The 15,486-nt window shown below is 34.9% G+C and overlaps 1 protein-coding gene and 1 long non-coding RNA gene across 2 annotated transcripts; one reads left to right on the forward strand and one right to left on the reverse strand.

Moving 5' to 3' along the window:
* Positions 1-4,504, forward strand: LOC126823938 (uncharacterized). Its single transcript, XR_007681379.2, has 5 exons — positions 1-453; positions 699-1,237; positions 1,586-1,928; positions 2,477-2,531; positions 3,559-4,504. It is a non-coding gene; the product is annotated as an uncharacterized LOC126823938 (long non-coding RNA).
* Positions 4,505-5,408: 904 nt separating this feature from the next.
* LOC130013237 (BET1 homolog) lies at positions 5,409-11,200 on the reverse strand. Its single transcript, XM_056102031.1, has 4 exons — positions 11,061-11,200; positions 10,059-10,162; positions 9,363-9,419; positions 5,409-7,857 (listed from the first exon to the last, which is right to left on the reverse strand). Exons 1-4 carry the CDS (start codon positions 11,077-11,079, stop codon positions 7,702-7,704), a joined length of 336 nt encoding a protein of 111 aa, XP_055958006.1. The 5' UTR covers positions 11,080-11,200; the 3' UTR covers positions 5,409-7,701.
* Positions 11,201-15,486: the final 4,286 nt, after the last annotated feature.

The raw sequence follows: 15,486 nt of genomic DNA on the forward strand, positions 1-15,486 counted from the left end.
ACCAATTTATTGAATTTATATGTTGCTACTATATTTAATGAATTTAGTTGCCGTCCGAGCTACGCTGGACACAAACTATAAAAGTAGAAACTTCGATCTGAATATTGTCTTTTACAATATTGTCTTTGTAGTGCCATGTCCTGGCACAGAAGAATTATTTTTATCCTAATTAAATAAAGCTGGAATTTAAAATAAAATATAATTGTCAAGGGAAAATATTCTCTTGGCCCTGCCCCTTGGGAAGTCAAACTTACCAAATTCTTCATCCTACTCCGATGTTTTCTGATTAAAATTAACAAAAATCACCAAACTTTTGCAATTTTCAATTTAGAGTCACAACTTTAAAGATAAAACTGGATTGCTTAAATTGTGGGATACCAGTCATTATAGACTCCGAGAAGTTGATATTGGACGACCATTGAATGCCGTGAAACGATTTCGAGTAAGACAGAGGTATACATAAAATATATATATTTTTTTTAGCAAATAAATTCATTTATATATGCATGGTAGTACGATGCATACTGGTCCGAAAGATAATTTCTGAATTACTTTAATTGAATAAGATCGCAGATTTAATATCTCTCCGAGAATTCACACAGATTTAATGACACCGATGACACTTAATCGTGCACTCATTACTAAACTGTTCAAAATTATTGTTCATATTTCCAAGGACAAATTATTACTTTTTTCAGTAATCCCCCACCTAAAGGAATATGTGTTGATGGTACTCGACCAACGTTGAAGCTTCCCTCAAGTGCTCTAACAATTCTTCGTCAATGGTTCACAGAACACATAGACCTACCATATCCAACGCATGAAGAAAAGGCATACCTTGCCAAAGAAACTGGACTCACCCTACTTCAAATTAAAACATGGATGTCTAATACCCGGCGTAGACAAAAGCAACACCCCGGTGAATCGTCTGAAAATAAATGGGGCACTGTAATACTTGCCAACATTCAGAAAATGAAGTATGTTGGTGAACAGAAAGAAAAAGAAGATGAAGAAAGTAGCCCTGGTGTCAGTTGTTCTACCACGAGAACAGATGCCATTGACATTAACAATAAACACCCCAGTACCTTCAACCCTATGGATTCAGAAAATAGACCCTCCAGTATCCCCAAATCATCGGTGCGTAATAATGCCAGCACCTTTAACCAACTGAAAGAAGAAATTGTCCAGTCTTCTGAAAGCTTAGGGGCACTGCAAAATATCTGCAACAACTTAAAAGGTAAAAAGAATTTTACTCCTTGGAATTCCTAAGAATATGTGGAAGATAACTAGTTTTACCACTGCAATGAAATTTTCTTTCTTATCTCACCGGATTATTCCCGCATACCCAAACCCACATCCACATTTATCTACTAGTATTTGTTATTCTGAAAAGGTTATTATAATCTTATGCCATTAACTCGCTGAAGCAGTGCGAAGAAACCCGAGAAAATCTACGAAATTAGACATTCGTTACGAACAGTTTGTGGATTCTAAACCACATCGGAATCAATCAGTATTAGAAATATAATTATTTAATCTTGCAAATTAACAACGTTAAATTTCTATTTTTTTTTCTCTTTTCAAGGAAGGTGTTTTTGGAATGGCATTCGGGAAACTGTAAATAAACCATATCCTACAGCTTTGTCAGACATCCGTACTGATTTGGTGCCACAAAAACATGAATCTAATATACCTCCCAACAACCAGGATCATCAAGAAGTAAACAGTGACATGGTTTATGTAGTTCCGTACTATACAAGCTATTCTGTAGCCATGTCAACACCTACATCACTGTACCAACCAAGTATGTCTACAACAATATCGCCAAGATACAGTACTGTTGAGTCACTACACCGCCGCCCCTCCGTAAGCTCTGCGCATTTCGGAGACCAACATATTTGGAAAAGAACAGACTTTCTAACCCCTAGGTAATTCAATCACACGTTAACTTGTATAACGGCCTACAACCATTACAAGAGCATTTTGGATATGGGAGAGCTATTGGTGAAGCAGTGGTATATACTTCCACCGAAGTATTTTTAAATAGTATATCTATGCATTATTGTTTAATGAAATATCCTTAGATTCGATTATTAGCAAAATTTAAAAAATCACGCGGACCCTTATACGCCACCCAGAGTTAGGTCTATTTCATAAAGTCAACTTCAATTTTGGTCAAAGGTCACGAGATGTAAATAATCCCAAGCCCTAACCCTAACCTACAATTTAGCCAAGAAGCCTCTATTTTGATAATTGTTTAGGCAGATCTTGGACATTTGCACACATCATCATATGCCCGAATTCGGTGGTTGTTGTTAATCAGATCTTGTAGACTTGTTGCTTGAACGGTGCATATCCAGATGGATTCAAAAAATGTTACACGTGTCTACAATGGCAGCCAGTGGCAGTTTTGTGTTATGTTCGAATATTATAGCTACTTGGTTCCTATTAGTCATTTTTTGTTTTTTCTATACAGTTCAAACACAAGCCAAGATTCAAGAAATCAATTGGTCTGTTCAATAGATACTGAGGTAAGTCTATAATATGTTTTAAAATTTTCCTTTGATGGGATGCTGTTGGTAATAGAAGCTGTATTTGTAGTCCAGCGGTTCGGGTATATACTCTCGATTTGATCAGAATGTTCCGGCTTTGAAAGCCAGTATGGACCTGGATCTCATTTTCACTGTCGGCACTTGAGTGGACGGGTTTCAAATGATATTTAATGGAAATTGATAATAGAAAATGTACAATTTTTAATTTTATTAGATTTATCTGCTGCTTTCGACACGGTGGACCCTTCCCTTCTTCTACGTAGACTTCAATTTAAATTCGGTATTTGTGACTCTGCATTAAATCGTTTAGAAAGCTATCTTTTAGAACTTTATACACCTGGCCGAACATTACGTACATCAGATATAAACTACTTTTAAAGCCTAAAACTGTTCAACTAGTCTCTTATGGTCAGCGCTTATCAAGCACCTGTTTTATAGAATAATCTACCATTTAGTTTAAGATGTTGTACATCTCTACATTCGTAAAAAAAACCCACTTAAAACACATTTATTTAATCAGGCTTTTAACTGCACTCTGTATACAATCGTCAGTGCCGGACTGGCGAGCCGAAAGCCCACCTGTCAGGTCATTGACCAAGGCCCACACAAGTACCCGCCGAAGGCGTGTCACGAGCGCGGTCCGAGGGGGGTCTTTGGGGCTCTCCCCCAAGGAAAATTTTGAAAATTGACAACCGCAAACCCATTTTCCAAGCATTTCAGACCAAAGCAGAAGAAGGCAAATGTTTGATTTCCTGATACAATTAGATAACAGAATGACCGAAGAGCACTATCATTAGATGAATTTGAGAATTCTAGTACACTTCTTTTTGTGTGTTGTTTGTCATTTTTTTTCCTGTCTTTTCTTTCTCCTATCCTATTTCCTGTAGTAGTAAGAGTAGTAAGAAGTTTTATTTTAATCCCTTCAAGTGCCTGTGCTATTGACAACCCAAATAATTATATGACCATACCACGTAGTTTTTCACTATGAAAACATTTTTTTTTTCAGATGAAAGGTATGACAGAAATTGCCCAAGTTTTGTTAGATTTATCTTCACACATTCCTTCAAATTCCAACGATTGATCCGCTAGCTGGTCTGTTAATTATGTCTCATAAATTCTAATATGGATACTATTAAACGGCATCTTCAACATTTTCATGTATTAAACCTTCGTTATTTATTGATAAATGAAAAGGCACAAGTTCATGGGTACGTACGTATAAATACTGATACTGAATTTATTGCAACGCAATTTTCCAACGAAGATACCCTGGTCTTCATCATGCAAATCATACGATTAAATATGTGGATAGTTGACAAATTATGTATGCAACAATGATAACAATGAAACTCAATAGAGGCCTTAAGCACTTAAAAGATTTTAGTGCCCCCATACCATTATATATATAATTCAAAATGATAAACCATAAAATTAGATTTTTTTCGAAATTAAACAAATTAAAATTAAGATTAAAAATAATGTTTATTTGTGTTAATTGAAAAATTTCTCCTAATTGCAAAGTCTTTGTTCAGATCCTCCAAAGTAAGTAACATATTTACGTGGTATCCAGCCGTTCTGTTGGGATTTTCAATATACTTCAACAGAGGAGCTTTTCGTGAACCAGGCCATTTGCAATTTTGCAACTTATAGTATCCGGCAAATTTATGATGCCTTAGCCCGTGCTTATTTTGCTTAATGGTAAATCCAACACTCGGAGTTGTGGAATCGTGGGAATAATAACATTTCATCCCAAGTAATAAATTCAGTAATTATGTACCATAAAATTGTAAATACGTTCAATTACTAAATGCCTATCATGAGAATTTAAACAATTATATATTTATTAGGAGTTATTTATTCCCAGTGTAAAATTATTACAAGTGTTTTTATGATAGTTTAAGAAAGTTATTGATGTTAGCCTGATATTTTGTGAAGTTCGACAATGTAAATGGTGGCGGATAATGTTATCAATTAAAGAAAAACAAATTGTGTGTTTTGGAGTTTCATACTGGTTGAATTCGTCTGTGTGCTTTTCTCCCAATCCAAAATGAGAGACCCTCGTACTTGATATCCTCAATACACTTTAGTTTATGATATATCCCGAATTCCTAATAGACAGATGAGGGTGGGGTAGTGTAGAGTCATAAAAGCATCATACTCCAAATGACGTCAGGGCCAGTAACTATGGGGAACAATTCCAGCATATTAAAAAAAATCATGTCTCCAAATCTCTGACCTGTAAGGTGCTTACAAGATTTCGGCAAAACGGGTAATAACTCTGGTTTGAAATCGTTTGGCAACTCAAAAGTTGATGGCACAAAACTGATACAGTATTTTCTATCTTGTAAAATTGTTTGCTTATATAACAGCTGAACTAGTTTAAACATGTTTTCTATGGTTACCAAAGCATTAGAAATATAAAAGTTCAAAGGGATATTTTCAACAGAGCAGTTTTATTACTACCCAATATGCAGGCAAGTGTCTTGCGGGGTTAGCAACTTAGTGCAAGTGGTCCAGACCCCCAACCCTACTAAGAGCGTTTTTTTTTTGCTCCAACATTCATCTAAACAATGTTGAACAAATAAATGCTTTATGATGCCTATATTTGCTTTTGTTGAAATTGTCTACTGTCTAGATGACTGGCAATCGTTTTTTGACCAATGTGAACAACTATACACCTCTGTTCTCAAATCGGCAGACAATACTCCTATCAATGCCAACCCTTGCTTCTCAAACTAAAATCTGCTGAGCCCATCACCACACAAACAACATTGCAGCATCCATATCTAATTCAACAACTACATGTACCTTCATTATACAGATGTATTATTATCAAGAAATAACAAGGTACAAAGCTGGCATTGAAAAATATTTATTCTCTTATCAGTTATTTGATTTCTTTTTTCCGAAAACCTAAACAATTGCATAACAAATATGGTTATATTTTAAAAGAATAGTGAAAAATAGAAACTGTTTCTCCAGTAGATGATTAATTCTGTAAAATATTTTAATAATAACCAACCTTTAACCTAATATATGAGTGACATAAATATGCACACATAATAATGATATCAAGTTAATATTATCATTCCAAGTATAAAATGGTCGCAGTTTATGTATTAAAATTTATATGTAGGCCTACTTTTATATATACATAAGCAAAACATAATATGTACAAGTAAATATTCAAATAATATATATACTGGTAAATTAAATGAAGAATTGTTTCATTAATACCATAAGATCAACTTATCTTGGACTGTCAATGAAAACAGGAATATTAAATGTGATTAAAGAGAGTCAAACACAATCTCACTATTTTCAGACATAAACATAAAATACCACATTCCAAATCACTTTCAAAACAAAATGTATATGAAAATATTCAATTAATTAACATCCACTATTACCATTTACAAAATCAGCATTCATTTAAAAACATGTTAACAATTATACACTAACACAGTACACACATGTAACTGTAAAACAGCAGTGCTAGACTTCTCAGGATACGCATTGGTTATGGCCGTATATTAGATTCAAAATTCTAACATGCTATCGTCCAATTTCTAACTTCTATTCATGTAATTTCTAACTTCTATTCATGTAATTTCTAACTTCTATTCATGTAATTTTTAAATTAAGACAATGTATAATCTAACTTCTTTTTTTGTTCAGTGTAAATTTTAATTCTATTTCATCTTATTTTTATTATTGAGACGAACAACGTCTTCTTCATTTACACGGTTAGCATGAATATCGAACAAATTTAGAATATTTACACTTCTGCGGAGCAACCATCATTATGAATTCGTTTGGTGTTGCCACTGCGTGCTAATTTGGTAGTTGAGCACCTGATTGGGACCATAATGTTGATATAAACGACTCAGTGAAATTAAGAAATGAAAATGAAATTGTTCAATTTTAACACTCCACCAAACCATTCAACCTGACGAAGAGCGAGTCATGAGTGAGTTATTTGTATCAACATAATGGTCTTGATCAGGTGCTCAATCGCAAATTGAGCACACGGTGGCAATACCAAACAACATTATAATGATGGCTGCTAGGTAGAAGTATCAAAATTCTAAATTTGTTCGACATTCATGCTTAACATGTAAAGCGACAATGAAGTAGACATTTTACGTCTTAATAATAGAAATTGGATGATACATTGTCTTAATTTAGAAATTACATGAATAGAAGTTAGAAATTACATGAACAGAAGTTAGAAATTAGATGATAGTATGTTAGAATTTTGAATCTAATATACCGCCATAATTGATAAGCATACAAATGAAATGCCAAACTGTGGAGAAATGGCCCAAATGGTTGAGCAGTTTGGAAAAGTTTGCTTCCTTAATTAACAGGGTAATGTAACTCATTTAAGGAATTTCATTGTTCATATTGACTTTGTAATCACAACATTCACTTACACTTTAACTTACGCAAGTATGTACATGTAGACATGGCTACCCACAGGCACTTAGGACAGCATGTAATTTTGAAACTTATCTCTAAAAACATGTGCAAACTGAAACCACTGAACTTCAGATAGTTGTACAGGACTAGTATAAAAGGTTTCTAAGCGTCTTCCAGACAGAATCAATCTGTTTGATTCAACAAAATCTGGGAGGGTTCCTTTAACCAAAGACTTAGAAATTAAATCATTCAATGAAATAGATTTTGGCCATCATTATACATATCAGTTGGAAGCTTTGTGATGAGCAAATTAATCTTTAACAATTCCCTATATATACAAGTACATGTATTTAATGACAGTGATGATTTCTATTTTGAATGCTTTTTGATTTTAGAAAACTCATTATCTTTATATACATAGCTGTTATGTATTATAATTTTACTTACTACAAAACTGTAAATTGTATTTATAGTGATTTCACATATTATAACTTCTTTTTCTAATCATGCATTTGTCTAATGTTGAACAGTATTTCGTGTTTATTTTTAGAGAAAAATTTGTGGGCAATTCTCTTATTAACAAATCTAACATGAAATATTATTTCTCATACAAAACTAAAACAAAACTTAATCAGATGTGACAAGCTTATTATTCTTTAATAGATCTTGTCAGTACCTTTAAGTTGAAAATAAATTATTTAAATTTTCATTGTTTTTGAAACCATTATCACCGAAATTTAACAATCATCCAGCATACACCAAAAACAAATAAAGCAAATAATAGCAGATAAAATATAAATCTATGGCCACCAGATTTTGCTATAGCTTTTAATCTATTCATAGAGGATGCCAATAATCCACCAGACTTGTCAAAATCATTGTCCTGTACAATAGAAAATAATACATACAATGATTACAGCATTTTCCACCTGAGTCACGGTACATGTAACACAGTATACATGGTATATCATTTGCCATCTTGAATTTTGGAAAAAAAATGTGCATATTGCAGACAACCAATCTGATTAAAATACAGATCTATATTTTATTTTGTTTTTTTATATGCTTTCGATGGCCTTTACCACATGAAGATCTGACAGGTTGTAACAGAGGTCATACGAGCGGCTTTTGACCCTACGACATCAGACATTCGATTTACCAGTCAGAGATGATGTTTCTGGTGAGTTACCCACAGTTCTGTGCTTTTAACACCAAAAACGCGTGGTAACAGACAATTTCATTAGCTAATACCTCACATCAACCAGAATGCTGGTTATAGAACAACTTTTCCAGATCCTAGTATAGCAAAAACTTTTCCAGATCCTAGTATAGCAAAGACAAGTAAAATAAAATTTTGAACTATAAAAAACAAAACAAAATAGGATCTGTGTTTTAATCAGATTGGCAAACAACTATCAAGACATGCCACAATATTTGAATTACCCAATGGAATTGTTGGTTTAATCACTAATTATCAGGCTTTAAATTTTAAATAAAAATTTCCGTTGAAAACAGCAGATTAATGAAAACAAGGCAGTAATTAGTCAAAAATGTTGCATTGTCTATGATCGGATAATTATCGAACATGAAAAAACAGGAGACCATCAATGAAATTTGGTACAGTAGCATTGCATAGTGCAGCGAAATATTATTAGTATCCTCTCATTGAAGGGTATGGTTATAAAAAAACTGAAAAGCTGAATCAACTTTGTAGTTACCCTTGCGTTAATATGTATTTAAATAGAAAATGGAATTGTGAATAACATACTATGGTTATATTTGCAATGTCAAATCATCACAGGTTTTGACAAATGTATGCCAATGTGTACACTGGTGCATAGAAAGAGGGGATGAATCTAATTTAAAGAGTTGTCCCCCTTCCTCTTAATATATTTAAATTCCTCCTTTAATTAAAGATACATTATGGGAGATTTGATAAAGAGCTGGCAGTTCTCACTATAATTGTTAAAAACTAGATAATGTAAAGGGAATTTGCTGAAAATTTCAGTCAAATTGATCCCCTCTGAACCAAGATTTTAGGGATTGAATTTTCGGCCTAGCCTCGATCATCATTACTAAAGTCGGTACGTTAAAAAACATAAGTCTTGATTACTCATTTCATGATTAAATCATGAATGAAAGTTACGCAGCAAATCTAATCGTAATCCAGTAAATATTGCAGGCTAACGATGACATTTAGAGTTGATTATGGTCTGGATAAGTTAATATAATGTCTAATTAATAATTTAGATCACATTTCTGGCCTAAAGAAAGACCTGCAATAGGCAGATTTAGCTCTTGCATAATGTATTTTTAATATCATAATTCCATTGTTATAAATTGACATTAATCTAAAGATTTTTTTAGTTTTCAACATCTTTCACTTACCATGTCATTTAACATTTTATTTTGACTCCTCACTTCAGTACCAATATCAATTGTGAGCTAAAAAACAAACAAACATATTTTTAAAGGGCACATATGAACATGTACATGTATATGCAGATTTATTCTTAAAAAACATAGTATATTACAAGTTATATTTTTAGCTAACTTTTATCCCAATTCAGTCATAATTAACTGAGATATGGTCACCGAAAGTCGTCACACTGAACAATTGGTAGAAAAAATTTCCAATTAAATGTAGCTATAATACTAAAATAGGATAGTCCATGTTATATTGTCATCAGAATCAGTATGCATGCAGAGAGTGGGGGGCGTTGGCATCCAATCAAAGAGTGATGAATAAAAAGTTTATTTCCTCTGTTTTGAAATATTTAACATGTCTTCATTTCTCATATTTCCTATACTTAGTCTTGGGGGCATGCAATCAAGTGGTTGCCCCCGGGCATCACCAAACCTCTGCATTGCATGCCACTATCTACATAACAGCCAGGAGAAATGTGCACCAACAGTGTGGTACTCATTAATGCCTCACTGATTATTAAAAACAATAAACTGCTTCAGTGGCATTTAGTAATTGAATTTAAAAATCATGTGACACAATTGTATGGAATACAATTACTTATCACAAAGCAAATCTTCTTGGTGAATATCAAACATTATTATTTTGTCATATTTTACCGTTCGTAATGCTGACACTTTACTGGAAAGTTGATCTTCTAGTTGTTGACTTTCATCTTCTAACATCTGAGAAGTTGGAGTATATCCATATGTCTGTTCATTTCCTAATATGAAAAAGATTAGACCAAATTAAATGAGTCTGATGAACTCTGTCTAGATTCTAAAGTAAATATTAGATGACAATTATTAATTACCGGTACTTATGTTTATGTTTTTGTAAAAGCATTTAGCAATCAAATAGCCCATTAGTATTAGACTAACCTAAGCAGAAGATACTCATTATCCAACTCACTAGATATGGGCAATATCATAATTATGTGCAATGGACAATTTTTTAAAACTTAATCAGAAGTGGGCTGAAAAATCAAACTTGCTCGTGACACCAAAATATTGTGACAACTTGGCCCATACACACAGAGTTAGGCCTATGTTTTAATGTTAAGTCTCAGTACCGGTAGTAGACATTTTATTCTGATACCGGTAACTAAAATTTGTGGTGGGTATTGACATTGTTTGTTGACTATAGTTATAGATAGGCAGGTCCGTAACTAGGAGGGGGGGGGAGGGGACATTGTCGACCATAGATACATGTACATATATTATCCGTCACCGTTATCCTTCAATTTTACAGCACCCCTCAGAACACTCCCCACCCCCATCGTTGCTCTGAGCTAGTTACAGCCCTGGTAAAGATGAGCAGTAAATAACTGAAAATGAAGGGAGGGAGGGAGACACAGAGCATATACCTACTAGCATTACAAGGGCCACAAATAATGGAAGGATAACCTAATCTATTCAAAACCGGTACAACTTACTATACTATACACAGACAAGTTAGTAATACCATGGACCGGTAATACTATAAATAGAGACAGAGAGAAGAGAAAATATTTCAATATTTCAATTTGTCAGAATGTCACGTCACTCAGTGTCTATCAAGATCTAATAATTTTACTTAAAAAGATAAAACATTTCCAATTCCAAAATAAATAATACAATTACCTGCATTTGCTCTTCTCATTTTTGATAAGAAAGTAAATAATCTAGTATGCGTAAAAAAAACAACAAAACAATATGTTTACTTTTTTCGACGTATGACAGTTCGCAATCTTCCGGTGTATAAAACACGTGTAATTAAAGAGTAGCGCCACCTTTATAAACACGGAAATTTCAGAGTTACCTCCCGGTGTGATAGTTTGAGTTGACTCCTGGTGTGTGTTTTCTCCTGGGCACTTGCGCATGTCCGAAACTGATGTTTGCCGTAACAACGAAACTATATCTACTTCCTGCAGTGTGAGTTGGTTCCTGACCACTGGTCAGTACAGGAAAAAATATATCATGTACTTGATTAGAGTTTTGTCATTAATAAAATACTTGTTGACGTGATTAGCTATTGTTTTAGTGATCAGTAGTTACACGATCAACGGATCTAAGTTGATTGGCTTGAAATTGATACTTCGTTCGTGATTTGTTGCCGTTGTTTTTTTTTTTTAGTGATTAGTCGTTCTACACACGTACGATCAGTGGAAACCATACAAATTGATGATTGGCTTGAAATTATCAATTATTTCACCTCCAAAGGAAGATTAAGGCCTTTGATATTTCGTGGCTTCATTTATCACAAATATAAAAGTATGGAATTTCTTATTCCGATTTCTTTAACATAAATATAGATTTATTACACCATCCCATACGTACATTCAAACATGCATGTATGTAGACAGCCCAAATACAAGAGAGAATGTTCGCATTGTGGACGGGTATATATACTAAATAATAATAATAAAGATCGTCAATTTGCATCTTCTCTTAGTGGTATTATTGTAAATATATAGTCTATAATATATTGATTTGACCGTAAGAACATCTTAGGGGAAATCCTATCACGAGGAGTCAATGCACACTGCGTCTGTAACGGTGTGAGGTGACTCCTACAACTGCGCATGCGCCAAACGGTAATCACACACCAGGGACCATCTGAAACTGCCACATCGGTAACGTTTGCGCTTCAAGAAATTGGGATTTAACGTCCTACTTTTCTACACCAACAAGGTTGATGAAGACGGGCATACATACTAAGAAGGAAATTTTTCCCGAGCAGCGGCACAGCTACGACCCACTCTTATTTCGATCGAATGCTGTCAATGGTCGTAGGCTACATAAAATATGTCAATGCGCCTACACGTCCGACCTCGGTTTTCCGTCCCATACAAACGACTAGGCACTGATCCTTAATTGTCAGGCCCTCTAACCTGCACCACGAGCAAGGGGAAACCAAGTCCGAAAATTCAGATGAATGGAACCGCACATGGTAATAAGAATCCCAGCGTTGATTGGTTGAGAAATGAGAGCGATCTACTGTTATGAATAGTCATCGGAAAATTCCATATTCGCTGTGAATTTCAAATGGAGTTATGATAAAAGTTGTTCTTTGTGTATAGAAATGATTATAATATTATTGATATATAGCTAATAATGAATATATCGACAAGTGAATGGCACCATTCGTATTTCTGTACTTATAGAGAATAGTTTAGGATATCAAGTATTACTGGGTTATCCAAATTACCGGTAATTAATGCGCTAAATGCCGGGATCGTCTTTGTTTGCCACATGGCCTATTTAAATAAGTTTAGCCTAATGGATCTATATTGTCTACGATATCACCCCTGTGAAAGTGGACGTAAAACTCCAGGAACGAACGAACGAATGGATCTACGGCATGATACGGCATTTTGAAATTCACTCTAAAATATTCCAGTCACAATCTATAGAGGTTGTGTTTGAGTGGTGCTCTTCATACTTGAGTGGTCACTCTGACAATATTTTGAGACAGAAAAATTTGATTTTTTTATGGAATAGAAGAGAGGAAAGATGATCAATGTGTAACATTGGTCAGAAAAGTGCTAAGGGATGAACTAAAACTAACGAGTGCGGAAGATGACAGTTCAGTCTTTATTGACCGTGTCTACCGAATCGGTAAAAAGGTTTTGAACTCTAATCGTCCGCGTCCAATCAAAGTGTCTTTTCATAGGCTGCGAACGAGAGATTTAACCGAACAAAGCCCGCCAACTATTAAAAGGTTCAACTTTTGGGGTTGCGGAATATTATTCAGATCACGTTCGTTCAATCCGAAAAGCACTCATACCTAAACTTAAAGAGGCCATTTTGCGATAATATTGCAACTTATTTTCACCTTATTTATAATGTTATTGACATATCAACTGTGATTTAGCAATGTATGAATATTGGTAGGGGTCGTGACTATATTTCAGATATTTTTCCATCACTACATGAAGGTATTTCAAAGATGGCGACCATACAAACTATTTGATTCAAAGGTTTCTCCTATATTGTATAAATTGTGTTACAAAATGATCTGGATGTACATGGTAGAATAAATTAGTGCACTAATACGGAATTGGTCATGTTTGGATTTATCAAGGTGTTGCTAATATTGCACAATTTATGCTGTGCTTTAAACAGCGTGTTAGAGATGTAAGTCTTCAAGAATGGCATGATTTTATTACCAATTCCCCAAAATGTATGTTTTACAGTCTACTTAAATCTAGTATATATTGCATATCATACTTAAACAGCAATCTTCCACATAAGCCGAGATTCGCATTAGCAAACTTTAAATGTTCAACCGTTCTACTACTATCTTAGACTAACTCACCATTGACAGTTATGTCAGTATCCATTTCTGGAAAGTAGGGTACTATAGTCCAGTCATCTCATGCACGGATTAGTACAATTATTAACTAAAATAGTGTTGACGTAAAACGGTGCCTATACGAAACACTTACCCAAAAATGGTAATTGTCCCACCCTAACAGATGATGACGCATTTTACTCTCTATATAGGAGAGAGATGGTTTGATTTACTCTCAGACATCATTTGGAGCTCAGGGGAACTTCATACTCCTCGGCTAAGAGGCCATGGATACAGACATCATAGAACCGCCCGAGAGGGAAACATCATAGCCTCCTCGGCTTAGAGGCTATGGTGAAAACATCATGACGAGACCGTAGGGAAGACATCATAAGAGTAGTGCGAGAGGGAACATCTTAACCACGGCCGCCTCGGCGGAGAGGCTGGGATAGAGACAAAATGTAGTATTTAAACCGTTAGGTGTAAGTTGTAAAGGATGCTAAACTCAGACCGTAGATATTTTAATAACGCCTAAAGTTTCTATAATAGATGTTGTAGTTTTCCTGTATTTAACTTTGTAGTTTGCTGTATTTGTTATATAAACTTAGTAACAACATAAACAGTGTTTCAGACTTAATTGGTCATTGGAAATAGTTCTCACAACGTGAAGTCAAAGAAAGTCCTAGACGATAGGGTCACCCTAGCATCACGGGACGTTTTCTGGAAGTTCCTGATTAGATAGTCACATTGACCTTGACCTTCTTGTTTGGTACTACGACACTGGATAGTGTCACACAATACTTAAACGTTAATATGTCGAATAATTTGAATCGGATTGGTGTGAACTTGCCGTAACGTGTATATAGTAACCACTGGCTATAAGTACATAAACTCTAGTTTTATCACCTTATGTGCATGATAGAAGGAGTTTCCATATTCTAGTGATGTAAGAATCTCAGTTGATAGTCGGATTTTCTTTTTGTGACTGTATTGATGAAGTTTAATGGTAGGCAGTTTCTGCTTAGGCTGAGCAATTTGATTCTTCTGGAGTCTTTGTCAAGAACTTTCATGATTCTGGTCTTCATAACTTCATAATCATAGTTCCCAACCGTGTCAAACATATAATGTGACTCCGGTATGCTTCAAGTCGACTGTAGAATGTTCCACTCGAATCAAGCAGTCACCCGAACTTGTCCTACAGGATAATGTTGCTTATATGCAAAATCGAAATGAAATTAAATGAAATGGGGTTTAACGTCCTACTGTTCTGCTCCTAACCTGGGATAATGAATACGGGCATACGCCATACAGTGTGCTATGAGGGAAATTTTGCCCGGAGAGCGGCCTACTCTTATATCGAATTCCAACTGCCAAGGGATCTTTTACGTGCACGCCAATGTGTACACGGGACCTCGGTTTTTCGTCCCATCCGAACGACTAGACAGCTTTCCTTGTCAGCCCCTCCGCCCTGCATAACTGACAAGGGAGAACCACGCCGGAAAATCTGGATGAACTTTCTCGGCCAATGCAGGGATCGAACACCCGACCTCCAGGCTAGCGAGCTAGCGTCTTACCCACTTAGCCACGTGATCCCCATGCAAAATCGACCCTGAATAGTTCCATTATACAGATGGATACCTTGTCTGAGTTAGCATTTTCTGATCCGGTTAAGAAGAATGATAATATAAATGTCACAAATGTGCAATTAACTATGAGTGTCATGTATTTATTTTTGTGTTGAAACGGAGAACGAAAACGGTTAGTTTGTTTTTC

The sequence above is a fragment of the Patella vulgata genome, chromosome 6 (assembly GCF_932274485.2).
Source record: "Patella vulgata chromosome 6, xgPatVulg1.2, whole genome shotgun sequence".
Classification (NCBI taxonomy): Eukaryota; Metazoa; Mollusca; class Gastropoda; family Patellidae; genus Patella; species Patella vulgata.